At 40.4% G+C, this 27,592-nt stretch overlaps 1 protein-coding gene across 6 annotated transcripts in view; it reads right to left on the bottom strand.

The window, feature by feature from the left end:
- The window catches only part of MKLN1 (muskelin 1), a 179,983-nt gene that overhangs the window by 89,069 nt on the left and 63,322 nt on the right, over positions 1-27,592 (bottom strand). For all 6 annotated transcript variants that reach the window (XM_073328850.2, XM_073328852.2, XM_073328854.2 and 3 more), the window contains 4 exons: positions 27,004-27,113; positions 19,770-19,962; positions 12,159-12,236; positions 11,317-11,382 (listed from right to left, as the gene is read on the bottom strand). In XM_073328850.2, the coding sequence (XP_073184951.1) occupies positions 11,317-11,382; positions 12,159-12,236; positions 19,770-19,962; positions 27,004-27,113 (447 nt within the window). The remainder of the gene's footprint in view (positions 1-11,316; positions 11,383-12,158; positions 12,237-19,769; positions 19,963-27,003; positions 27,114-27,592) is intronic.

Here is a 27,592-nt window from a genome sequence, read left to right as displayed (position 1 = left end):
CTTGGTAATCTAGTCAATTTAACATTTAAAATGGCAAAAAAAAGTAATGTGTGTCCTAAAAGTACAAAAAGGTAAAAGGAAGCTTCACATACAGCCATTATAGGGAAACAATTCAATCTCACAAGGATTTGTGAGACTGAGGAGAGAAGATAAAATTGATCCATTCCCAGTGGTGCTATTCTGATAATACAAGTTAAAAGATGAAAATACAGAAGTGCAGGTCGTAGCAAACCTCATCTTCACTCAATTCTTCAGATACTTTAGATACAACTGAGAGTCAGACAGTATTCCAGGACAAGGTCTGCAAGTCTGATACAGCATTCCAACCTCTGTGTCCAGAAAGGCTCACTGGCAGCCTTATCGTTCTGTCTGATGCGATTAAAGATCACTAAAAGTATTAATTCTAAGGTGGTACAAAAGAGCTATAACTACATATAAGAACACGAACAAATTCATCCCAGGCAAGGAATCCTATATTCTCACTTGCTCCCTCAGAACTCTCAAGCAGACCAACCAGACATACATAAGATAGCAAATGTCCAAGTTAAAGCTGCTTGTCTTCAATTACTAAGGAACACTGCAACTCTTCAAGGACGCATGCTGCTTCCACTGGGCTGCTTTTCTAAATATCAAATATTTGTACTCTGATCAAGACCAGTTTTGCATGCAAAAGGCAGGAGAGGAAGTGTCTACTGTGTATCAAAGTTTAACAGAGACTGATGCAATATCAGCTTACATAGTAGATATTTTCTACCATGTATCTGAGATGTGAACAATCCTTATGTTTAGTACTATGGTAGCACCAAAAATGTGCTAGACGCTGCACAGACATATAGGGAAATGATCTGTGCCTCACAGATTACAATCTAAAGACTAAAAACAAAGGGGAGAAAGGGGCACTGTCTTATTGTTTCTTTGTGCTCCCATGTCTGTAACCACGTACTGTCTCTTGTCTTATACTTAGACCGTACGCTTTTGGGGAAAGGGGCCATCATCTTTCCCCTCAATGCGTGTACAGCACAATGGAGACCTGCCAAGACTGTAGAGCTCCCACAACAACAACATACAAGTAAAGTGATCAGAGAAGATAAACCAAATTACTTTACATTTTTTCTTTTAAAATGTCATTTCTTGCAGGCATTGCAATGGGTACTGAAGATAAATCTGAATGGACAGAGGGCAGTGGCCTGGCATGTCAAGGTAATTATATTGTAGTAGCACCCCAACAGCGCAATCAAGATCAGGATTCCACTGTGCTACATGCTGTAAAAATATATAGGGAAAGACTCTCCCTGTGCCCAATAATATGTATTAGAGATAATGCTGCATCATGCCCAGCTCAACTCTGCCTTTCCTACTCACGGCCCAAATTTAGAATTTCTCTAGGTCAACTAGTGAACATTTGCAAGAGGCTATAGCACTGTTACATCCATCCAAAGCCCTTATCAGATATAATTTGGAGGTCAGAGTTCCCTACTGTTCTTGCCATGCCCCAAACTCAAAATTTAAGTATTTCTTAAGAGAAACTATATTCAAGAGCACTTCTAAATTGCTTATTCTGGCAAAAAAGCAGTCCCTAAGAGGCCTACTCTGTTCTCCCACTTTCTTCCCTTACTCTCAATACTGTTGCTATTGTCAACAACTCCCCTTTCCCAAGATGGCAAGAAGCTGCTAGACTACCACTAGTCTGTCCATCCTTTACCACCACGCCTTAACCTAGATACTGCCTACCAACTTCTCACTAAGCTTCTCTTTTTCAGAGGAGGTATTTAGTAACCCTCTCCCATCACCTGCTACACAACAAATCAGTCAGGTCTATCTCCAGAGAACTTGTGCATTTTACACATTGCAGCCATTTTCATGTCATTATTAGTCTGCACAAAAGATTACACTCCTCACTGGAAGCGTAAATCGAGGGCAATGTAACAATCTCATACTAAGACGACTCTGGGTAAAATTTTCAAAAGTGCTTAAGTCACTTAGAAATCTAAACCACACTGAATCAATGAGATTTAGGCACTTTTGAAACTTTTACCTTTTTTCCCCCCCACACAATATACTGCAGTGTATTTAATAGCACTAATACATTATGAATCACAGATCAAATTAAAATTGAACTAGAGTTGTCAAAACAAACATTGTAATGAGTTACCCTTGCTCTTTCATTAAATTTGTCACTTGCTATCTCACAAGAATCACAACATGGCTCCTCAGACAGTTTGAATTAGCTAGATTCTAATGTACTGAAAAGGAGAACAATCACGAGGTTCACTCATACATCATAAGGTACCAATGAAGTAGTTCCCCCTCCCCAAATTCTCTCAAAATGCTTACCAACTTTTCAATAGGGTAGGCAAATACTTAGACAACTAGGGGGAGGGGAAGATTAATGTTTAGTCATATTAATTGTGTTACAGTAATGGAACCAAACAAAACGCTTCTCCCAATACCTTTGATTATACCTTGTGCGCCCTTCTTTCCCCCTCAACCAAGTAAACTCATGTCTTATTCTCAGCTTTCACGTAAGCATCCTGAGACAGAAGCGCTTTTATTGGAGTAAAAGCAGCATTTTTCTCTCCTTCCTTTCTCAACTTAAACCTCTCATCTGCCTCCACCATCCCTACCCCAACCTTGGTGTCAACCTCTGCTTCTTTTCCTGTAATTCCTTTGTCTGAATCTGACTCACCAGATCTCTGCAGCATTGCCCATATGTATTGCTGCCTTGATTCCATGTCTGCTGGAACCTTTAACTACGCCTTCATCTGTGGTCAGCTGACTATTGCAATTCCCTTTCCATTGACCTTCCCACTGCTTAGCTACCTAGTATAATTTGCCTGCCTTCTCCAATATAAAATGGTGGTCCTTCCTGAAGGACAGCTTGGTTTCATTCCCTTGAGAAACAATGGGAGGTGGTATCCATTTTCAAAGAGAGCCATTCTTTGTTTATCTGCTTCTCCATAAAGAAGAAGCTTTCACTCACAACACTGTAGTCTACGCATGAGATATTAGTGAGCTTTACCTTTGCAATGTCTGAAGTGTCTGTTTATTTAATTGAGATCATTAGGAACAAAAATACAGTGACACTGACAGCTACATTTCATAACGGAAATATTTTTAATTAATGTTAACTTCTAAACCAGTTAATGATTTTACTTGTAAATCATCAGAACATTCATTCTATATTCAAGAAGCAAATGCTGTAATTTGGGGGGACACTACATCATATGCTTCATATATAAAATGATTGAATCCTTGCTTTTAGTGCAAAACTCAACTCAACCCAACCTTAACTATGGGGCTGCAATGAATGATTCCACAACAAAATGTGCATTGTATTCCTGTCAAAGATAGGTTTCAAGGAATAACAGTGCATGTTTGGTATCCTGACATTAAGTAGCAGAATTTCTTCCTCAAAAAAGAATATAAAAAAATTAAAAAGTGTTGTTGCTATGCTGAACCAGCCTCTCGTTTGCTCAATAAAAGCCCTGACAAAGCATGATTAAGGTCATTTTGATACAGATACCAGCAGTAGATGTCTGAATCCTCTTACAAAATGCATCAAGGCAATGACTCTGCTACTTGCAGCTCTGTTCAGCTGGGAATGCAGCACCGAAATTAAAGTCTGTTTGGGTATTTTGTCAGAATCTACATAAGTAAGAAGGTATTGTAGTCCTGTTACAGAACTAGGCAGAGCACTTACCTCTAATATCCTTGGGTGAGGACACGTTTCCTTATATTAGAGCTTCCCAAATGCAGTCATAACTTTCTTCCTCTAAAAAAGATACAGAAAACTGTCCTGCTTCCCATATAAAGAGTTATTTAAAAATACTGTAGGTCCTTCTTGCAGAAAAAATGGAAATGGCACAATATATTCTATTTTAAACGGTATGTGCCTGTGGATGTACAAAGTTATTTTCCCTGATTTAAGTCGGGCATGACCTGGTTAATGAATATAATTCTGTATAGATATGTTAAGAGTGACTGCTGTGGTGTTCTGTATTTGACTGGAATACTGTCTGGTCCTAAAAAGATTATCTCACCATAAAGCTACAGTTACCTTAAGTCAGGAAGGACATTATGGATTATAGCATGAGCATCAGACCTTTCTGCACCATGCATATCAGACTATACTCTTGGGATACAGAATTGAGTTGCCTGTCCCCTCCATCATGCCACCTTGTGCGTAAAAAAAAAACAAAAACACACACACAAAAACACAACACACCCAGATTATTACACAAGAAGTAATTTTAGCCTCCAGCTTCACTCTCAGTGTAGCATTAGAGTAGTCCAACCAGTTTTAATCACCCATTCCCTTAAAGGAGAGGTAACCTAGTAACCCACAGAATCTTTAGTTAACATATTAATGTATTTATCCACTTTCATGTCCACTCACCAAAAGTCTATTCCCAGAAATACTTGTAAGAGGGCAGAGTTAGTATTGACTTGTCCTGCATGACTAAATTGTTAGAAGCAACTGAGACATGGAGCAAGCCACTTAACCTTTTCCTACCTCCATTTTTACAGTCGGTAACAAGGATAATGCCAATCTTTGAAAGGCACTTGGATCCAGTGATGAAAAGTGCTAAGCGCAAATTATTATCCCCTCTCATCCCCAGGTCCTCTCCAAAAATGATGTGGACAAATTGGAGAGAGTCCAGTGGAAGGCAACGAAAATGATTAGGGGTCTGGGGCACATGACTTACAAGGAGAGGCTGAGGGAACTGGGGTTATTTAGTCTGCAGAAGTGAAGAGAGAGAGGGAATTTGATAGCAGCCTTCAATTACCTGAAGGGGGTTCTAAAGAGGATGGAGCTAGGCTGTTCTCAGTGGTGACAGATGACGGAACAAGAAGCAAGGGTCTCAAGTTGTAGTGGGGAAGGTTTAGGTTGGATATTAGGAAACACTATTTCACCCGGAGGGGGGTGAAACACTGGAATGGGTGACCTAGGGAGGTGGTGGAATCTCCATCCTTAGAGGTTTTTATGCCCGGCTTGACAAAGCCCTGGTTGGGATGATTTAGTTGGGGTTGGTCTTGCTTTGAGCAGGGGGTTGGACTAGATGACCTCCTGAGGTCTCTTCCAACCCTAATATTCTATGACCTACGTGATAACAGCTCAGCAAGTGGGGCAAGGCATATGTTCTTTTTTTCCTTTTTACATTAACATTAGGCATGCTTGAGGCTGCCCAGAGAGACTAGCTTCAGTTTGTAAAATACATCCCAAAGCCATGCCTAGACAAATTCCCACAGCTTTGATAAATGGGCCCAAGCACAAAAGGAAGCTTGAGCAGCCATTAGTAAAAGCAGCAGGTTTTACAACACAAACAGAATCAGCAACCTTCCTGGCTTTCTCATGAGCCAAATTAAATACCAGAAACACCCAGAGCTTCCTCATGAGCAAAACCACCACCACATAAAACATACTGACTTTGCAGGCCGAAACAGGCCCTGAAGCAAAACGGATTACAGCCTCCCAAGAAGCTTACAGGGAATCTCTGCTCCAGAGCCGTAAGAATGATTCAAAGTTACCCTCTGTCACTAGAAGGCATAAACCTTGGGGGTGAAATTGACTAAAGGAATGGGAGGAAGTCCAGGTCTCCCAGAAAACAAAGTACATGTGTTTAATTTAGTGAGTTACTCGCTAGTCAGTTTAAGAAACTGGAAGACTGACTCAGTTTCACTGCCTTATTTAATATCAGAATGATCTCATAGGTCAAAGCCTGAGCTAGACAACTTGCTCTGAGTGAGGGAGGAAGAATCACACTTACCAATGCATTCATTCCAAAAATGTTTCATACATTTCCTGGCAAAATGCATATATCCCTCTGTGGAGAAAGAGGTGGTTAGGGACTATTTAGAAAAGCTGGACGTGCACAAGTCCATGGGGCCGGACGAGTTGCATCCGAGAGTGCTAAAGGAATTGGCGGCTGTGATTGCAGAGCCATTGGCCATTATCTTTGAAAACACGTGGCGAACGGGGGAAGTCCCGGATGACTGGAAAAAGGCTAATGTAGTGCCAATCTTTAAAAAAGGGAAGGAGGAGGATCCTGGGAACTACAGGCCAGTCAGCCTCAACTCAGTCCCTAGAAAAATCATGGAGCAGGTCCTCAAGGAATCAATCCTGAAGCACTTACATGAGAGGAAAGTGATCAGGAACAGTCAGCATGGATTCACCAAGGGAAGGTCATGCCTAACTAATCTAATCGCCTTTTATGATGAGATTACTGGTTCTGTGGATGAAGGGAAAGCAGTGGATATATTGTTTCTTGACTTTAGCAAAGCTTTTGACACGGTCTCCCACAGTATTCTTGTCAGCAAGTTAAAGAAGTATGGGCTGGATGAATGCACTATACGGTGGGTAGAAAGTTGGCTAGATTGTCGGGCTCAACGGGTAGTGATCAATGGCTCCATGTCTAGTTGGCAGCCGGTGTCAAGTGGAGTGCCCCAGGGGTCCGTCCTGGGGCCCGTTTTGTTCAATATCTTCATAAACGATCTGGAGGATGGTGTGGATTGCACTCTCAGCAAATTTGCGGATGATACTAAACTGGGAGGAGTGGTAGATACGCTGGAGGGCAGGGATAGGCTACAGAGGGACCTAGACAAATTGGAGGATTGGGCCAAAAGAAATCTGATGAGGTATCAATAAGGATAAGTGCAGGGTCCTGCACTTAGGACGGAAGAACCCAATGCACAGCTACAGACTAGGGACCGAATGGCTAGGCAGCAGTTCTGCGGAAAAGGACCTAGCGGTGACAGTGGACAAGAAGCTGGATATGAGTCAGCAGTGTGCCCTTGTTGCCAAGAAGGCCAATGGCATTTTGGAATGTATAAGTAGGGGCATAGCAAGCAGATCGAGGGACGTGATCATTCCCCTCTATTCGACATTGGTGAGGCCTCATCTGGAGTACTGTGTCCAGTTTTGGGCCGCACACCACAAGAAGGATGTGGAAAAAATAGAAAGCGTCCAGCGGAGGGCAACAAAAATGATTAGGGGTCTGGAACACATGACTTATGAGGAGAGGCTGAGGGAACTGGGATTATTTAGTCTGCAGAAGAGAAGAATGAGGGGGGATTTGATAGCTGCTTTCAACTACCTGAGAGGTGGTTCCAGAGAGCATGGTTCTAGACTATTCTCAGTGGTAGAAGAGGACAGGACAAGGAGTAATGGTCTCAAGTTGCAGTGGGGGAGGTTTAGGTTGGATATTAGGAAAATCTTTTTCACTAGGAGGGTGGTGAAACACTGGAATGCATTACCTAGGGAGGTGGTAGAATCTCCTTCCTTAGAAGTTTTTAAGGTCAGGCTTGACAAAGCCCTGGCTGGGATGATTTAATTGGGGACTGGTCCTGCTTTGAGCAGGGGGTTGGACTAGATGACCTCCTGAGGTCCCTTCCAACCCTGATATTCTATGATTCTATGATTTGTATTAGCATCACTCCTCCTGCTTTGAAATAAGCATTCAATCTTGAAAACTATATTCTATGGCCACTAGAGTGCGCATCACAGCTTTCGTTTCACATGGTAGTGCTTCTCTCAACACAATCTCTAATGAGGCAAAAAGAAAAGGAGTACTTGTGGCACCTTAAAGACTAACCAATTTGAGCATAAGCTTTCGTGAGCTACAGCTCACTTCATCGGAAATCTAATGAGGCAAACTTATCTTCATAGATCTTCCTCAGATTCTTCTACCTCTCTCCAAGAAGAATGTTTGCCAGCCTCATACAAACGGAGTACTTCCTCTCTGGGGCAATAATTATATATTGGATGACAAAGGTCTAGAACTTTATCAACTCAGGAAACCATAATAAAAATTCATGGTGAACAGGAAAGTTATTTTTAGGGCTGTCAAGCGATTAAAAAAATTAATTGCACTGTTAAACAATAGAATACCGTTTATTTAAATATTTCTGGATGCCTTCTACATTTTCAAATATATTGATTTCAATTACAATACAATACAATACAAAGTGTACAGTGCTCACTTTATTTTTGATTACAAGCACTGTAAAAAAAACAGAAATTTTCAATTCACCTAATACAAGTACTGTAGTTTAATCTCCTTATCATGAAAGTTGAACTTACAAATGTAGAATTATGTACAAAAAACTGCATTCAAAAATAAAACAATGTAAAATTTTAGAGCCTGCAAGTCCACTCAGTCCTAATTCTCGTTCAGACAATCGCTCAGACAAACAAGTCTGTTTACATTTGCAGGAGATAATACTGCCAGGTTCTTGTTTACAGTGTCACCTGACAGTGAGAACAGGCGTTCTCATGGCACTGTTATAGCCGGAATTGCAAGATATTTACAATCTTTATTGCCAGATGCGCGAAAGATTCATATGTCCCTTCATGCTTCGGCCACCATTCCAGGGGACATGCGTCCATGCTGATGACGGGTTCTGCTCAATAAGAATCCAAAGCAGTGCGGACTGACATGTTCATTTTCATTATTTAAGTCAGATTCCACCAGCACAAGATTGATTTTCTTTTTTGGTGGTTCAGGTTCTGTAGTTTCCGCATTGCAGTGTTGCTCTTTTAAGACTTCTGAAAACATGCTCTACCACCTCACCCCTCTCAGATTTTGGAAGGCACTTCAGATTCTTAAACCTTGGGTCAAGTGCTGTAGCTATCTTTAGAAATCTCACATTGGTACCTTCTTTGCATTTTGTGAAATCTACAGTGAAAATGTTCTTAAAATGAACAACTTGCGCTGGGCCATCATCTGATACTTCTATAACAGGAAATATATGGCAGAATGCGGGTAAAACAAAGCAGGGGACATAAAATTCTCCCCCAAGGAGTTCAGTCACAAATTTAATTAACTTTTTTTCCCCAACAAGCGTCATCAGCATGGAAGTATGTCCTCTGGAATGATGGACAAAGCATGAAGGGGCGTACAAATGTTTAGCATATATGGCACGTAAATACCTTGCCATGTTGGCTACAAAAATGCCATGCAAATGCCTGTTTTCACTTTCTGGTGACATTGTAAATAAGAAGAGGACAGCATTATCTCCTGTAAATGTAAACAAACTTGTTTGCCTTAGCGATTGGTTAAACAAGAAGTAGGACTGGGTGGACTTGTAGGCTCTGAAGTTTTACATTGTTTTGTTTGAGTGCAGTTATGTCACACAAAAACATCTACATTTGTAAATTGCACTTTCACAACAAAAAGATCGCACTACAGTACTTGTATGAGGTGAACTGAAAAATGCTATTTCTTATCATTTTTACAGTGCAAATATTTGTAATCAAAAATATACACTTTGATTTCAATTACAACAGAATACAATATATAGGAAAATGTAGAAAAACATCCAAAATATGTAAAATTTTAATTGGTATGCTATTGTTTAACAGTGCAATTAAAACTGCAATTAACAGAGATTAATTTTTTGAGTTAATCCCGTGAGTTAACTGCAATCAATCAACAGCCCTAGTTATTTTGACAGCCCTAGTTGTATTCTGTCCTCATGCCCATGCACCTCAACTTGCTACAGCCTTCAACTCCCTATCTATATGCCCACAACCAATATAGCCACTCTCAGCTCCCCCAGATTTTCAATAATAATCCCACATTCCTCCTTGCCCCTCAAAGGGTATCACACTGTAGCTGGGGGTATGATTTGAAAGCTTTCATGGACATACCCATGGTAGCTTTAATCCAGCTAACCCGCTAAAACTAGTAGTGAGGACGTGGCAGGCAGCATGGTCTTCAGTGCAGGCAGCACAAGTACCTACCCATAGGGGTAAAACAGGCTCGTGCAGCCCGCACTGCCACGTCCTCACTGCTATTTTTAGCAACCTAGTTAGATTAAAGCTAGTGCACGCACAACTACAGAAGCTGCAAACTGCACCCCGACCTGTAGTCCAGATGTACCCAAAGGCTTGGCACCCGTCCCCTCTCCCCACTAACTGTAAGTCACCTTTATTTCACTGTATTAATCGTATGGGTTAGGTAGAGAGAGGGTTAGAAACCATGTTTGTTAGGAGTATTTAAATAAGGAGTTGAGGGCAACATGAAGTCTTTTGACTGGTAACAGCAAGGGTAACCAGCAATTGAAGACAGTGTATTTTATTACATATCAACCTATCAAGATATGGTCACTCAAAACCCTAACCATCCTACTTGCATCCCCCTTTCCTCTACCCTTTGACAGACTAAGTTATTTGTGGCAGGGACTGTACCATTCTTGTGTGTTTACATGGAACCTAACAGGTTTTCTTCCTCCATAGCAATACAAAGTAGCTACAGGGTAGGGATTTGTATATTTATTACAATTAGACAGCCACAGTGAAAAGGTTGTTAAAAGGGGGGAGAGAGAAAAATTGTTCTTAACCTCTGAGAATAGGACAAGAAGCAATGGGCTTAAATTGCAGGTTTACGTTGGACATTAGGAAGTTTTTCCTGTCAGGGTGGTTAAGAACTGGAATAAATTGCCTAGGGAGATTGTGGAATCTCCATCATTGCAGATTTTTAAGAGCAGGTTGGACAAACACCTGTCAGGGATGGTCTAGATAACACTTAGTCCTGCCATGAGTGCAGGGCACTGGACTAGATTACCTCTTGAGGTCCCTTCCAATCCTATGATTAGGCAAGGAGGTTTGGGGATTTCCTCCAATGCTCCCCACTCCCATTCTCCATCCATTGTATTGTAGTTTATATAAACTACCTAAATAATTGAAGCCAGCATGATTATACTGCATTTTGACAAATAAAATATGCAGAATTTTAAAATATTGTGCACCATTTTAAATGTTTTGGTGCAGAATTCCCCGAGGAGTAAGTTCCTAGAAAAGTGGGGCTCATAGCACATGGCCCATCATTTTAAAAAAAATGATTGCTTAAGTTTTAAGATCCCCAGCTCCCTTTCTCAGGAAAAACCCCTGGCTCTTAATTAGAAGGTTCCTAGGTTATCAGTGTGAGTTAGGGACCAGTAATACTTGGCCAGCAAAGGCTGAGACTGCTTCTAGCCTTAAGACCTGCAGCAGGTAGGGGCGAAAAGGGCACCTGTAACACATCCTCCCCCAACCCAAACATCAGCTCACCTATGAAAGAAGTCACTCCTGCATCAACAAAACAAGCAGACTGAAATCTAGAAAAGTGGAGTAGGGCTCCACAGAGGGAAAGCAGAACAACAATCTAGATGCACTAAGAGCAGAGTTTTGTCCAAACACTAATAGAAAAAAATAATATACAAAGGAACCAGATACGTTTGCATATTTATAACTGAGCTGGTATCCACTCAACATAATTAAGTCCCAAAATAAAAATAGGACAGAACTTTCTTCTTAAAGAATAAATGACCATTCACCTGTCTGTACATCAATGACCATCTGATGGCCTCCTCTCATTCCTGGTCTGCTGTCTTCTCCATCACCTAGTTAAAGACAAAGGAAAGATTTTCTATTATACATTATTTTTTAAAAAATTATAATTCATTCATTCATGCCATAAAAGCTGAGTGGAGGCAGCACAACTTAAATAGCCCACAGTCCTTCAAACATTCAAAACATACATAGCAATTATCTGGAGAACAGCATGTTTATACTCAAAGCAACCAAGATGTTTTTTTTTAATTGTCCAATTGCTTTTTGTGTTTATCTTCCAGAGAAAAATCATTGTCATATGTAAATCAGTGAATACAATGCTCTCATTCAGTACATGGAGTCTCTTGCAAGAGGAGACCTTAACAGTCCCTGGATGTGAAAACATATCCTCAGGTCCATAAAAACTGTTGAGCTTAAACCAACCTTTGCAACCCCCAATGCTGGGGACAGCCAAAGGCTAGTTCAGTTCCCAGCATGATAAAGAGCAGCCTCAGAACTGCCTGAAGACAAGTCAGCTAGAATGGCACCTTAAATGCTACTCCACCACCCCAGAAAAGCCATCTTGTATAACTTTTGGTTTAAAGCTACTGTTTTGTGAACGGTTCCTTACTGAACTGTACATTCACATAATTATTTTAGTATCTGAAGATAAATGCATCGTGCCAGAGTGAAAAGTAAATGACATCAGTTGCACCTGTAAAAAGCAGGATTAAGCTGTCCTATAACCTACCTTTTATCACCTTCATGCACTGTATCCACAAATTACTATAGTGGCAGTTACTAATGCATGGGTAATTTTTAACAGTGTTTCCATTTAGACTCTTACCTTTGGTACTTTTGGGGATAATCTGACCCCACCGCGGTTTGTATTCCTGCTGACTGATGTACTGATTGAACAAGCCATCTGCAAACACAGGAAAAACAACTTATTGCTGCATGTAATGTTGGCAGTTACATTATGTTGTAGCAGAAATTTTTCAGATTAAAGTAAGATGCTCTCACTCAAACCTAACTGCTACTCTAGAGCTCTCTTCAAACAACTGTCATATGCATGTCAGTTTCTAATAACATTTTCATAAATCATACCTGATTCAATTTGTATTTTGACAAAATAAAGAGAGTAAACATTAGTCACTATATCAATCAAGAATCAACCTAGCTTGATTGCCATGTCATGCCAGTTATCCATAAATCTGTAGCGTGACAGGTTTTAATTAAGAATGGGTTCTATTTCCGTTATTTAAGCAAGAAGGGAGAAAGTTGCAAGTGCTTATAAATTCAGCCATTTCGGCTCATGTTGAGCTGAAACTGCGTCAGATGGTGTCTCCAGAGCTTCATCTAAGAAAAAAAGGCAAAGGCAGACTGCTGTAAATGCTGAGAAGAAACAGGCACTGGATCAAACTAGAAAAGTAAATTAGTCTTAAATCCCATCTCTCTCCTCGGTTTACCTGAGGGTGTTTTTTGTTGGTGGACTTCCCCCCCCCCCTTCTTTTTGGAGAGGAGGGGGCAGGGACACAAAAATGGGACTGGTCTTTTGGGGCCCTTGATAAAAAGCAAATTTATACAGGGTTAGATTATATACATGCTTCCTGAACCACAGGATGAAGTTTATAAATCTAAACAAAAAAACTTAACACCCACTTAAAGAAAAGGAGTACTTGTGGCACCTTAGAGACTAACCAATTCATTTGAGCATAAGCTTTTGTGAGCTACAGCTCACTTCATCGGATGCATACTGTGGAAAATACAGAAGATGTTTTTATACACACAAACCATGAAAAAATGGGTGTTTATCACTACAAAAGGTTTTCTCCCCCCCACCCTCCACTCTCCTGCTGGTAATAGCTTATCCAAAGTGATCACTCTCCTTACAATGTGTATGATAATCAAGGTGGGCCATTTCCAGCACAAAACCTGGATTTGTGCTGGAAATGGCCCACCTTGATTAGCATACACATTGTAAGGAGAGTGATCACTTTAGATAACCTATTACCAGCAGGAGAGTGTGTGTGTGTGGGGGGGGGGGGGGAGAAAACCTTCTGTAGTGATAAACACCCATTTTTTCATGGTTTGTGTGTATAAAAACCATCTTCTGTATTTTCCACAGTATGCATCCGATGAAGTGAGCTGTAGCTCACAAAAGCTTATGCTCAAATAAATTGGTTAGTCTCTAAGGTGCCACAAGTACTCCTTTTCTTTTTGCGAATACAGACTAACATGGCTGTTACTCTAACACTCACTTATTCATCCCTACCCTTTTTTTTTTTTTTTTTTTTTAAAGTGTGGAGACCATCAGTCTGGGGTGGTTGGGGGGGGGTATTTTTCCCTATTCAGGAGCCCAGGCATCTTGGGGTAAGGCAAGGACTTTAGAAGTTATGAACTTAGCTGATAGGCATCCACTTCCTAAAAATACAGCTGTAAATTCAGAAGTGTATTTACCTACCCCAGATGGCTCTAAGTGGAAAAATTAAAATCAAAACTGTATAAGCTCTTAATTATGTGTTGTACATGACAAACTTTCTCCACATCATATTTTTAATTTTTTTCTGGTCTTAATTTGTCAGGACTGAGATCTAGGTTTAATTATATGCTTAATTCTGTAAGTCAATGAGTGCTTCCTGGAAGAGGCTGAGCGGTCTAAGGTTCTGAAGTCTGGTCTCCCCAAACACTACACAGCATTTACAAACTCAAACAAGAGTTACGTTGGTCAATTCTAGCTAGAAAAAAAAAACTTTCAAATGTTTTCAGGCATTTTGATTCGCTCCAGAGATACATGCACAGTATATGTTCTGTTATTTGACGCTAGTAAAAAATTCCACATTAACAGAATCAGACACATTTTACTAGCCACAAACAGGTAGAAAAAAACAACATTCTTTTACGGAACATTAGGATGGTTTGGTCTTCAAGAAAGGAGCTAAACAGCATCATCAATCCCTTTGGCAGCAAACAGATTATTGGACACACAGAACAAGAGGATGAATTGCACCATATGACCTGAAAAGGGTGGTTTTAACTTCTCTCTCATACTCAACGCCCACAGGCTGCACTTGTCAAGACAACAACACTTCTCCCCTGCTGTGCCTTCAGCTTCTTTTAATAATGCTTCTTTTCTTCCATGGGACACTGGTTTGGAGATACTCCAGCTCTCTTCCCAGAAATGTTTCTTTCAGCTGGGAGCAGTTCCACATTCATTCTACTTGTGCTATAAATCAGCAGTGGCTTGTTTTGGAAGCTGAACCACTCACTAGTGGTTTGGCACATAGGCAGAAAGGGGCCTAGGTGGATCTCCTACCGGGTATCTGATCTATTCTCGTACCTTGCTCATAGTTCTTGTTTTATCAGCTAAACTGACCTGACACATCTAAAGAAAGACAACGTACTGCACAGGCCCTGTGAAGGATCAGATCTAGGCCAGATTAGGTTTTTATCATCTGTTTCCAATGAAACAGTAACAGTGGTTTAGAACAATATTTTCAACTCCATTGCACAAACAATTTTTAAGAGCGCTTACTAGTTTTAAAGGAAAATCAATTTCTAGAGCCCATGAGGCCTTTCACATGGGTCAATGCCCACGTCTACTCTACAATTATGTCCAAAGATTATTCATTATGTACCATTATCTATTAACTCCTTTACACCTACACTGTGATGCATTTTGCATACAGTAACATCCAACTCCTAGAGATTACAGGTTAATCATCAGTTAGGTACAATTTACTAATATTAGAGACTTTATTTTGTCAGCCAGTTGAATGTTATGTAGCAAGAGATTTTACAGAATAACCAAATGAAGGGAGTATGCATGGCTTAGTATTGCCCCTCAAAACTGCAGTGCATCTAGAACTTCCAGGAAGATTCAACCATTCCCTTCTTATACACCCTAAGCACTTTGAGCACAGTCAACAAATATTATAAGACTTTTCGCTAGTGACTTAGTGGATGATCAGACATCAGATATTGACATGAAAACAGCCAGATGGAACACCTCCTTGAAAAAAAGTGAAACCAGAACACTACCTGTAGCTTGCACGGAGAAATCTAATCTGTAAGTATGTTTTGCAGTAGTTTCATGCAGTTCCATTAAGAAACTTGGATTCTGCATTTGCTGTACAGGAATATTAACCAGACTTGTCTCTCAGAGTGTAGGCTGTCTGCAAGATGCAGGAATGAATCCAAATGTGAGGTATTTGAGCTATGTCTGAGCACCCAATTGAGATTTAGGGAACCTTTTCTTTTTGAGAGGCAGTCAACCAGTTGTCAGAGTTCAATATGCCCATTTTCTGAGCATAATGCACATGAGTAAGTCCTAAGAATCTGTGGGAAGAGAGTGATTGCCTGCCAAAAAGTTCTCAAAAGAAATTATCCAGTGAGGTAGGGTGGAAGGCATCAGTGTTCAGCACTAGGAATACAAAAAAAAAAAATCTACTTCCACTAAAATTCATTCTCATCCATGCAGACCCATTCTTGCCATCTAATAATATGGTGACCACCTGCAAGAGGTATGGCATGTCACACTTTAAAATCTAGCGTTACAAATATTTGCTCCCTATTTAAGTCAATTTGTGCTAAACTAACTGCGGCATCCGTGTTAAGAAAAATGTAGTGGTGAAATGAAGTTAAGGCCATGAACCTCAAGATCAACATGCAGTCAAAAGTTCATATGCCCAGGTTTAGGCTATGTAATGTCCAGGAGAGTTCAGAGTCTCTGAAAGCCTTGAAAGTTAACTGCGCATTTATATATATATTTCTCTTTACATGTACATTTGCACATCATTGGAAGTATACACAACACTATACTGACCAAAACAGACTTATTTGAAAAGCTAATACACAGGACAAGAGTTCAGGAATGAAAACGCCCCAAATTCTGCGTAAGAAGAAATTACTGTAGAAAGGTTTCACAAAAGTTTTAAGCAGGGAACTTAAGAGTGAGGTGCATGAGAAGGCATTTCAAACACAGAAGACAGCATGAGAGTATAAAAGAGCTTGGTGAGCAGGTGGTGGTAGAAGTCCAGAATGAAACATAGTAGGCCAGAATGAAGTTGTTTGGCCTTGAAGGTCAATGACAGGAAGGATAGTCCAGTGGTTCAGGGCACTAGCCTGGGACCCTGGAAGTACAGATTCAATTCCCTGCTCTGCCAAAGACTTCCTGTGTGACCTCAGGCAAGTCACTTAATGTGCTTCAGGATAATACTACTTCCCCACTTCACAAGGAAGTTGTGAGGATAACTACACACAGGTAATGTGGCTACACAAAGAAGGAAAGCTAGATGGAAAGATGGGTGAAAAGTGGGATTGAGGAGCTGCAACCTAATGTGAAAGCCAGGGAAGCCAGCGAAGGGGTTGAGGGATAACGTGGCCAAAGCAACAGAAGGGGAAGCAGTAGAGGATAAGAAGGGAATAATGCAAGTTAAACATTACTGTTGACAACACCAGCAAACCTTCAGTTAACTAGGAGCTTCAATTAGCCAGGTATTGGATATTAGGATTATACCATAAAAGTATTGATATCAGATTTATAATATCCCTTCAGAATCACTGACAGAATGTAGAATAGCATGTGTAAATAAAAATTAATGCTAAGTCATTCAAATAGATTGCTAGTGAAAGGGATAGCTCACTATAGTTTTATAATCTGGAACAAGAACAAAGGACACAAGACCACAACATGCCTAACGCTGCAGGTGTCAAGTTAACTACGGCTATGTCTACACTACCACTTATGTTGGTATAATTTATGTCACTCAGGGGTGTGAATAAGCCACCCCCCTAAGCAACACAGTTACACAGACATAAGGGCCGGTGTGGACAGCACTATGTCAGTGGGAGAGCTTCTCTCATTGATGTAGCTAACACCGCTCGTTGGAAATGGATTAATTAAGTCGACAGGAAAGCTCTCTCTCATCTTAGAGCAATTACACAAGTAGAGAGCTTGCAGTCGCAGAGCTGCATCAGTGCAGCTATGTCACTAAGCTCTCTATAGCAGAGCCATAGCCTAAACGCCAGGTATACACCAGAAACTTTTGCCAACAGTGTCAGTTTACAAGTCCTTAAAAAAAAAAAAAAGCAGCAGCAAATTTCTATATTGGCAAAAGCCGTAGCGTAGACGCAGTTATACCAACATAAAAGTGCTTTTCCCAGATTAGTTTATTTTGCTCAAGGAACCAGTATACACTATGTCTAACACTGGGAGCATTTCCCAGTATTGCCATACCAGCAAACCTCTTCTAGTGTAGACCTGGTATAGAGTTAGAGTGCCAGAGTTCTTTTGCACATTGCATAGGTGCAATTGAAGCAAGCAATCAATTGTTCAAGGCCATTGCTCTATGCCAATAGATGTCAGAAGCCAATGCAAACCTGACATTTAAAACTGTGTCAGAAACTAGGCAGGTTAACCGTTCACCACAAAAAGATTATTAAACTGGAAAGCAACAGTGATTTGTTAACCAGTGAAATACAGGATCTAGGAATCGTGTCCTTTGCCAATACTTCTACACTGGATAAGCGGGAGAACACTGCAGCAGTTACAAATCATTTGTTCAAGCAAGAGAAAGTACTCAACACTTCCTAGAAAAAGTACAATCTAGAAGGCTGGAGAAAACAGAGCAGTCCCAGAGGAGTGGAAAACAGCACAGCAAAATCTCACACAGTAAACAGAACATGTTATTTGATATACTTGATTTTTAAAGGAGACACAAACTATGAGGCTATCTTTAGTTACGCTTCTTTTCACTCCCACTATACCCCAGGAACCAATCACTACTTTGATAAAACTGTATTACTGATATTGCCAGCAGGCACACACTCACTTCTGGAAATTGTGTTTATTAGCAGCAGGAGAGTTTAGCCCAGAAAGACTAAACTCTGGGCCCGACTTGCCATCATGCTACGTTGCTATTATGCCACTGAAGTCAAAGGAGTTACTCAAAGATTCTCTTTTATTATGCCAGTAGGAGTTTCACCTAGACCAGAGGTGGGCACACTTTGGCCCAAGGGCCACATCGGGGTGCAAAATTGTATGAAGGGGCAGGTAGGGAAGGCTGTGACTCCCAAACAGCCTGGCCCACGCCCCCTATTTGCCCCCTCCCACTTCCCACCCCTTGACTGCCTCCCCCAGAATCCCTGACCCATTCAACCCCCCCAACTCCTTGTCCCCTGACTGACCGCTCCCAGGACCCTCTGCCCCAATCCACCTCCCCCAGGACCCCACTCGCTATCCAACCCCTCTGCTCCCTGTCCCCTAGCCACACCTCCACCCCTGACAAACCTGCCCAGGACTCCCACACCCTATCCAACCCCCCTGTTCTCCAACTGCCCAACCCCCAGAACCTCTGCCCGATCCAACTGCCCCCGGGATCCTCTACCCCTTATCCACCCTGCCCCCCTTACCATGCAGCTCAGAGCTCACAGCCCCGGGACCCAGACAGAGCCAGCCGCACTGTCCACAGGGCAAGCTGAGGCTCTGGGGGAAGGGGGACTATGGGGGAGGGGCCAGGGGCTAGCCTCCCCAGCCAGGAGCTCAAGGGTCAGGCAAGGTCAGTCTTGCGGGCCGGATGTGGCCCACGGGCCATAGTTTCCCCACCTCTGACCTAGAGAGAGCAAATGAACATAGAGCACAATACTGAGAGTCAGGAACTGCTGAGTTTTAACCATGGCTGTGCTCCAAGCTTACTGTGTGGGGAAAAGACACTTCAACTCTGCTACTCAAGCTCCCTCTGCACTCTAAATAAAGCGCTAAATAAGGGTTTATCTTAAATTTATTTACAATGAACCTAGCCACTGGGCCTCTGCTCCAAAAGTCAGAGCCTTTCTCCCGCACCTACCTCAGTGTCCTCCTGTAAGCTCCTATTACAAGGCATATTGTCCCTACTCCCATTCACAAAGCCACTAGCCTAATTCAAATCCCTCCTAAAATATTATTTCTGCTGTGTTGCCCAACTAGGTGGGTTTAAAAAGAACAATCCACTAAATTTAACAAAATTTATCATAATGAAGAGATGGCCTTGCTAATTGGTGAGTCTTACTGAAATTTTGTCCTTCTCTTACACTCCTCCCAACTTCTCTTATTTATTACATTCTCTTTTAGTGTTGTCTGACTTTAGGTTGTCAGCTATCTGGGTCACAGACCTTGTCTTCACTTGTTCCTGGAAGCACCTTTTAAACTCTTGGGGGGTAGGGGCTTCAAAGTAATAGAATGAAAAGGGAAAATGTTAGTACATCTTGTCAATCTTTACTAACTCTTCTCATGCAGAGTATAATCATGTGTCCAGCAAGAGTTTACAAGGCATCATGCTTCAGATACTAATAGCTCCCCTTACATAATGCAAAACAAAAAGCTATCACAATACAGCTGTGTACATTTTAATGTACATTATGGAAAGAGTTTATACATCAATAGGCTTTCTAGCCAAGATGCTGCTTTGGAGTCACTTACCATTTACAGCTTTTTCTATCAGTTCTTCACAAGCATCAAAGTCTCCTTTCAGCACTAGTTTGTCATGCAGATCTGTCAGCATTGGGTGCTCTAGCGCAATCTTGGTTTTCTTCTGCAGTGATTCAAAAGCCTCAGTGTAGTTGTGCTGGCGAAAATGCTTTAGACATAGACGAATGGCTTCCTGTTCACGGTACTACTGGAACACAAGAAAACCTATGAGAAGGGTAGATTTCCCTGGCTGGCACCAGCAGGAATTTCTCACAAATTTGTTGGGATGACAGGAAAGTGGAAGCTCTCATACATGTTGCACAGGTTAACTGTTCATAGCCTACAAAGCTATACTAAACGTAATACACTTTCCATGGCATCTGTCTCCCAATGAGATGAGACAAAATGATGTGCTATTTCTTTCTTTAAGATGATTTAATTTGATACAGTTACAAGATGTGATTGCACACTTCACCAAAAAACCAAATCTTTAAAATCACTGCCATTCCTTTATCATCTCTTTGGTCTTGCTGCTACTGAATTCTACATGAAAATGGAAAAAAGTGGGAAAAAACCCTTCACTCCCAAAGTTATGTGAGCATCAAATTATAACACAAAATACTTTAGAACAGTAAGTAGGTCACAGCTTCTCTAAGTGAAAAAACATAAGGAAAAAGAGTATTAAACAGAATATACACTATATACACACACACACACAATGACCATTAACCACCATTACTTGAAAACAAAGACAGAGAGCATGAAAACCCATAGCCTCAAAAGCCCAGCTGTCTTGCATAACTGTATTTGGAAAAAACTGGTGTACATGTCAAAACTAGCACTGCAGGCTATTCCCTCACACCAACCCCCTCATCTCATCCCCCAGTATATCAATGCTGCCCACCTGCCATCCAAGAGTGCAGGATTTTGACAATAAGGCCTGGAGGAGATCCAGTGAGTTACAGTACTCAAAACTCAAAAGACAGCATACAGCATCTGAAAAAGCTACCGTTTTAGTTGTCAGAGAGAGGGAAGATCATCATCATTAGGGCTGACAAGCTATTAAAAAAAGAATCGCGATTAATCGCACTGTTAAATAGAATACTACTTATATAAAAAAAGTTATGTTTTCCACATTTTTAAATATATTGATTACAATTACAACACAGAATACAAAATGGACATTACTTTATATTATAAATATTTGCACTGTAAAAATAAAAATAGTATTTTTTAATTCACTTAGGTACTGTAGTGCAATCTCTATCATGAAAGTTGAACTTACAAAAGTAGAATTATGTACAAAACCGCATTCAAAAATAAAACAAATGTAAAACTTTAGAGCTTACAAGTCCATTCAGTCCTACTTCTTGTTCAGACAATTGCTCAAATAAGTTTGTTTACATTTGCAGAAGATAATGCTGCCTGCTTCTTGTTTACAATGTTACCTGAACATGAGAACAGGCGTTTGCATGGCAATGTTGTAGCCAGAATCGCAAGATATTTAAATGCCAGATGTGCTAAAGATTCATATGTCCCTTCATGCTTCAACCACCATTCCAGGAGACATGGGTCCATGCTGATGACTGGTTCTGCTCAATAAGAATCCAAAGCAGCGCGGACTGACATGTTCATTTTCGTTATCTGAGTCAGATTCTACCAGCAGAAGGTTGATTTTCTTTTTTGGTGGTTTGGGTTCTGTAGTTTCCGCATCGGAGTATTGCTCTTTGAAGACTCCTGAAAGCATGCTCTACACCTTGTCCCTCTCAGGTTTTGGAAGGCACTTCCGATTCTTGGGTCGAATGCTGTAGCTATCTTTAGAAATCTCACATTGGTACCTTCTTTGCGTTGTGTCAAGTCTGCAGAGAATGTATTCTTAAAACGAACAACATGCTGGGTCATCTGAGACTGCTATAACATGAAATATATGGCAGAATGCAGATAAAACAGAGTAGGAGACATACAATTCTCCCTCAAAGAGTTCAGCCACAAATTTAATTAACACTTTTTTGTTTTTAAAAAACAAGTGTCATCGCATGGAAGCATGTCCTCTGGAATGGTGCCCAAAGCATTAAGGGGCATATGAATGTTTAGCATATCTGGCACGTAAATACCTTGTAATGTTGGCTACAAAAGTGCCAAGCGAACATCTGCTCTCACTTTCAGGTGACACTGTAAATAAAAAGCGGGCAGTATTATCTCCCGTAAATGTAAACAAACTTGTTTCTCTTAGCGATTGGCTGAACAAGAAGTAGAACTGAGTGGACTTATAGGTTCTGAAGTTTTATATTGTTTTGTTTTTGAGTGCAGTTATGTAACAAAAATCTACATTTGTAAGTTACACTTTTACGATAGAGAGATTGTGCTACGGTACTTGTATGAGGTGAATTGAAAAATACTATTTATTTTGTTTATCATTTTTACAGTGCAACTATCTGTAATAAAAAATAATATAAAGTGAGCACTGTACCATTTGTATTCTGTGTTGTAACTTAAATCAATATATGTGAAAATGTAGAAAAACATCCAAAATATTTAATTAATTTCAATTGCTATTCTATTGTTTAATAGTGTGATTAAAACTGCAATTAATCACGATTAATTTTTTTTGAGTTAATCACTTGAGTTAATTGCGATCAACCAACAGCCCTAATTATCATCAGCTTTAAATATGCTAACAGCAATAATTAGATGGAAGGAATTTAGGGAGACATTTTCCAAAGTGTGTAAACAATTTAGCACACCCACTTTCAATGAAACTTGTGCTCCCATATCTCCTTAATGAGATTACAAGTTTGGTTGCAAGGCATCTGACTAAGTACCACATGAAATTTTGATTAATAAAATAGAATACAAAATTAACATGGCACACATGAAGTGGATTAAAATATGGCTAATTAATAGGTCTCAAAATTTAACTATAAATGAGGAATCATCATAAAAAACAAGTGCGTTTCTAGTGGGATCCTGTAGGGATCAGTTCTTGTCCCTACACTATTTAACACAACCTGGAAGAAAAAAATCAGAGAAAGTTTGCAGATGACACAAAAATTGGGGGAGTAGTAAATAGTGAAGAGAACAGATCTCTGATAAAGAGCAATATGGCTCACTTAGTAGCAGGGCACAAGCAAACAATGCACGTTTCAATATGGCTAAATGTAAAAGTATACATCTAGGAACAAGAACATATGCTATACTTACAAGATGGGGGATTCTATCCTGGGAAGCAGTGACTTTTGAAAGATTTGAGAGTTGTGGTGGATAATCAGCTGAACATGAGCTCATAGTGTGATGCTGTGACTAAAGACCTAATGAAATCTTTGGATGCATAAACAGGGGGATCTCAAGTAGGAGTAGAAAGGTTATTTTGGCTCTGTATTTGGCAATGGTGCAACTGCTGCTGGAATACTGTGTCCAGTTTTGGTGCCCACATTTCCAGAAGGATGCTGATAAATCAGAGAGGGTTTAGAGAATTAAAATGATTAAGGGACTGGAGAACATGCTTTACAGTGAGACCCAAGGGGAACAGTCTAACTTAAAAAGAAGGATAAGTAGTGATTTAATCACCATCTATATGTGCCTTTATGGTGAACAAATATTTAATAACGGGCTCTTCAACCAAGCAGAGAAAAGTAGAACATGAGCCAATGGCTAGAAGTTGAAATTAGACCAATTCAGATTACAAATAAGGTGTGATTTTTTTTTTTAAACTTGGTGATTAATTATTGGAACAATTTACCAAGGGTCACAGTGGGCCCTCCACCACTGGATTTATTTATTTTTAATTCCAACTTAAATTACAGGTATGCTCTTGTTCAAAAAGTAATTTTGGTGAAGTCCTATGGCCTGAGTTATACAGGTCAGACTAGATCACAATTGTTCCTTCTTACCTTGAAAGCTATGAATAAATCACATAGGCACTTTTGAAATATAGCTGAATGTAAGAAAAAACAACATAGAATCATAGAACATTAGGGTTGGAAGAGACCTCACGAGGTCATCTAGTCCAACCCCAGGCCCAACCACAACTAAACCATCAACTTAAAAACCTTGAAGGATGGAGATTCCACCACTTCCCTAGGTAACCCATTTCAATGCTTCACCACCCTCCTAGTGAAACAGTTTTTCCCTAATATCCAACCTAGACCTCCCCCACTGAACTTGAGACCGCTGTTCCTTGTTCTGTCATCTGCCACCACTGAGAACAGCTGAGCTCCATCCTCTTTGGAACCCCCCCACCCTTCAGGTAGTTGAAGGCTGCTATCAAATCCCACCTCACTCTTCTCTTCTGCAGACTAAATAACCCCAGTTCCCTCAGCCTCTTCTCATAAGTCATGTGCCCCAGACCCCTAATCATTTTTGTTGCCCTCCGCTGGACTCTCTCCAATTTGTCCACATCCTTTCTGTAGTGGAGGGCCCAAAACTGGACGCAATACTCCAGATGTGGCCTCATCAGTGCCAAACAGACGGGAATAATCACTTCCCTCGATGTGCTGGCAATATGCCGTTGGCCTTCTTGGCAACAAGGGCACACTGTTGACTCATATCCAGCTTCTCGTCCACTGTAATCCCCAGGCCTTTTCTACAGAACTGCTGCTTAGCCAGTCGGTCCCCAGCTTGTAGCAGAGCATGCGATTCTTCCATCCTAAGTGCAGGACTCTGCACCTGTCCTTGTTGAACCTCATCAGATTTATTTTAGCCCAATCCTCCAATTTGTCTAGTTCACTCTGGACACTATCCCAAAGCTCCAGCGTATCTACCTCTCCCCCCAGCTTAGTGTCATTCACAAACTTACTGAGGGTGCAATCCATCCCATCATCCAGATCATTAATGAAGATGTTGAACAAAACCAGCCCCAGAACAGACCCTTGGGGCACTCCGCTTGATACCAACTAGACATCGAGCCGCTGATCACTGCCCGTTGAGCCCAATGATCTAGCCAGCTTTCTATCCACCTTATAGACCATTCATCCAATCCATTCTTTTTGTACTTGCTGACAAGAACAACACTGTGGGAGACCGTATCAAAGCTTTGCTAAAGCTGAGATATATCATGTCCACTGCTATCCACAGAGCCATTTATCTCATCGTAGAAGGCAATCAGGTTGGTCAGGCATGACTTGCCCTTGGTGAATCCATGTTGACCTTTCCTGATCACCTTCCTCTCCTCCAAGTGCTATATATACACACACCATATAACATCTTGGTTTCTAAGAGTTAAAGTTAGAACTTTAGAAGTGTTCACTTGTACATCAGTAAAATCTACCGAGTTTTAAGGTGAAACCAATATAGAAAAGTCCTAAATTATTAAGTGATGGAAGTATAAAAAAGCAGACTGGAGCACATTCAACTCCCTAGTTTAGTCATAAGGCCAAATTCAACCGTGGTGTAACTCCACTGAGGGCATTAATACATTTGATGTATTCAGTCCATAAAGTTTGAAATTAATGTTGCTAGTTTTGACGGTCAATATTTACAGTGAAATGCTCCTATGAGCATAAATGGTTATTTTAAAACACCAAGCAGAGGTCCAGCACAGCTTTTATTGAGAAAAGCTATGAATACACTACACACTTTATATATTTCATTATCTCCCGCCCTTCATATGTTGCTCATCTTCTTAGACTGCAAGATCTTTTATACACAGACAGTGAGCACATCTTCGCTGGTACAGCTTCTAGTACAACAGGGCCCCATTCCTGGTTGGGGCTTTTGGGTACTATTATGAAGACCCTGTTTAACTTGCAGTATTTGTGGAAATTGTGGATTCTGCAATATTAAGCTTCCATCGCAATGTTGACAGTGGGGGCCCTCACTCTCAGCCCTGGACAGCCAACAGCAGAAAACTGCAGAAAAGTAATAATGGACTTTATTACTGCAAATAAAGCAGGTCCATTAAGGTCCATTATTACTTTTCTGAAATTTTCTGTGGCTTGTCTGCAACTCAGCTGCACATTTTTTTTTTGACAATCATCCCACAATTCAAGTGGCGCCTTAATCACGATATGAATGCTAGAGACTAATTTAAATTGGTTAGTCTCTAAGGTGCCACAAGTACTCCTTTTCTTTATATAATTGTCAAGGTCCAAGTAGACAACCCAGAGTATAGCTGTAGACTGGCTTTTAACAAACGTCTCATAATTTACAGACCAGGATAGGAAGGCAAAAAAAGAAATCATGTTAAACAGTCCATTGCAGCTAACCTTAAAGTTTAAGTAGTATCAAAAGTGTTCTACTATTCACTAGCAAATGCAGGAATGAGAACAGGAAATATAGTCAAGCAAAAGCAATCTAGAAAAATGCTCTGATGTTGATGAGTGTGGCTAATTGAAGTAGGAAATGTGGAGAGGAGTTTCACTTTTTTTTTTTTTTTTTTAAAATAAAACTTCATTTAGAGTCCATAAAAGTAACAGGGTTTGAGGCTGACCTATCAAAGTAAAGTATTATAAAGATGTAATGACAACACTGAGAATTCAAGAACCTAGTGACGGGAAGAATGACAGATGAAAGGGGAGGTGAAAAGTTGCATGGATTACTATTTGGATTGACCATTATCAACCATTATTGTTTCCGAGAAGAGAGACCGTGTGTGCACAAGTTCATGCACAAGCACATACTTTGTTGATGTTTTCTATATAAACTGCTCTCTTGTACACAACGATCACATCTCACCATACTGACAAAAGTGTGTATGAAAACGTGTACATCTACATACACGCACTTGTCTTGGTCAGTATGACAAGATTTGAAATTACTCTATAATAGAGCACTTTACATGGAAATGTAAGTTGAAAACCACCACCAAAGATCTTTATGTGTTTAAGCTTGAGTGTTTTGTCCTGGAACAACAACTTTTACTGTGGTTTGTGTTATAGCAGTGCCCTAGAACAGATCACGTAGTCCCTCTCCCACCACGCTGAAGCCTATGCCTACAATTATCCTGGCATGTGTAAAGCCATGAAAACCAACTAGTCCATTTACTTCAAATAACCAAGTGTTCAAGTTTATACAACACCCTTTAAAGAAAGGGTAATATAGGACAAAAAGTCTGAAATCAAGCTTCCGCACTTGCCTTTAAAAATAAATAAATAAATAAATAAAAATAAATAAAAATAATAATGTCTGTTTAAACAGTTGATACCTGCGGAACAGAACAGAAATAGTGCAATTCCACAAGAGTAAATTTTACAGTGTTTTGAGATTACACCACTCTCAAAGCAAACAGTCATTTATAATGCAGGCCTACCTTGCTGTACCAGTTGAGGCAGGGTTGGACCACATCTGGATCATCAATGCCATTAAGTTCAACATACCAGATACTAAAATTGAAGCTGGGCCCCCATGATAACAGTGGAACTGGAGGGGTAGAGGGTGGGGAAAAAAAGAAAGATACATAAATGTCAAATACTTGTTAGATTATTGATCAAACCTACAACACTATTCAAAAGAATGCATTTTTAGCTCAAAGAGAATAATGATTTAACAAGAATAAAATTCTCTTCCTTTACACACACATTTTTGGTTATTGATTTTCTGTAAGGTTAGAAAAATTACCAGCCATACATCATATTAATCTGTGGCTCAGAACAGCTTGCAGTGGGGAAAAAAGATGAAGACAGCAGCTCTTTACAGACTAGACGCTTGTACACAGGTAGACAAAAGTAGGGTCAGAATGCTGGAATCTGAATACAATAGCTCAAATGGCCAGTGGGTTTTGACACCGATGGACATTACCTGGGCAAACTGAGGGCAGTACGGGATACTTAAAGTATGTGGTTTATTTCATTTTTACCAGCAGTAGAACCACCACCCCCTGGTTAAGAAAGAGGATATCA

Source organism: Lepidochelys kempii, chromosome 1, assembly GCF_965140285.1.
Source record: "Lepidochelys kempii isolate rLepKem1 chromosome 1, rLepKem1.hap1, whole genome shotgun sequence".
NCBI lineage: Eukaryota > Metazoa > Chordata > Testudines > Cheloniidae > Lepidochelys > Lepidochelys kempii.
This window is presented reverse-complemented; position numbering and strand designations above follow the sequence as displayed.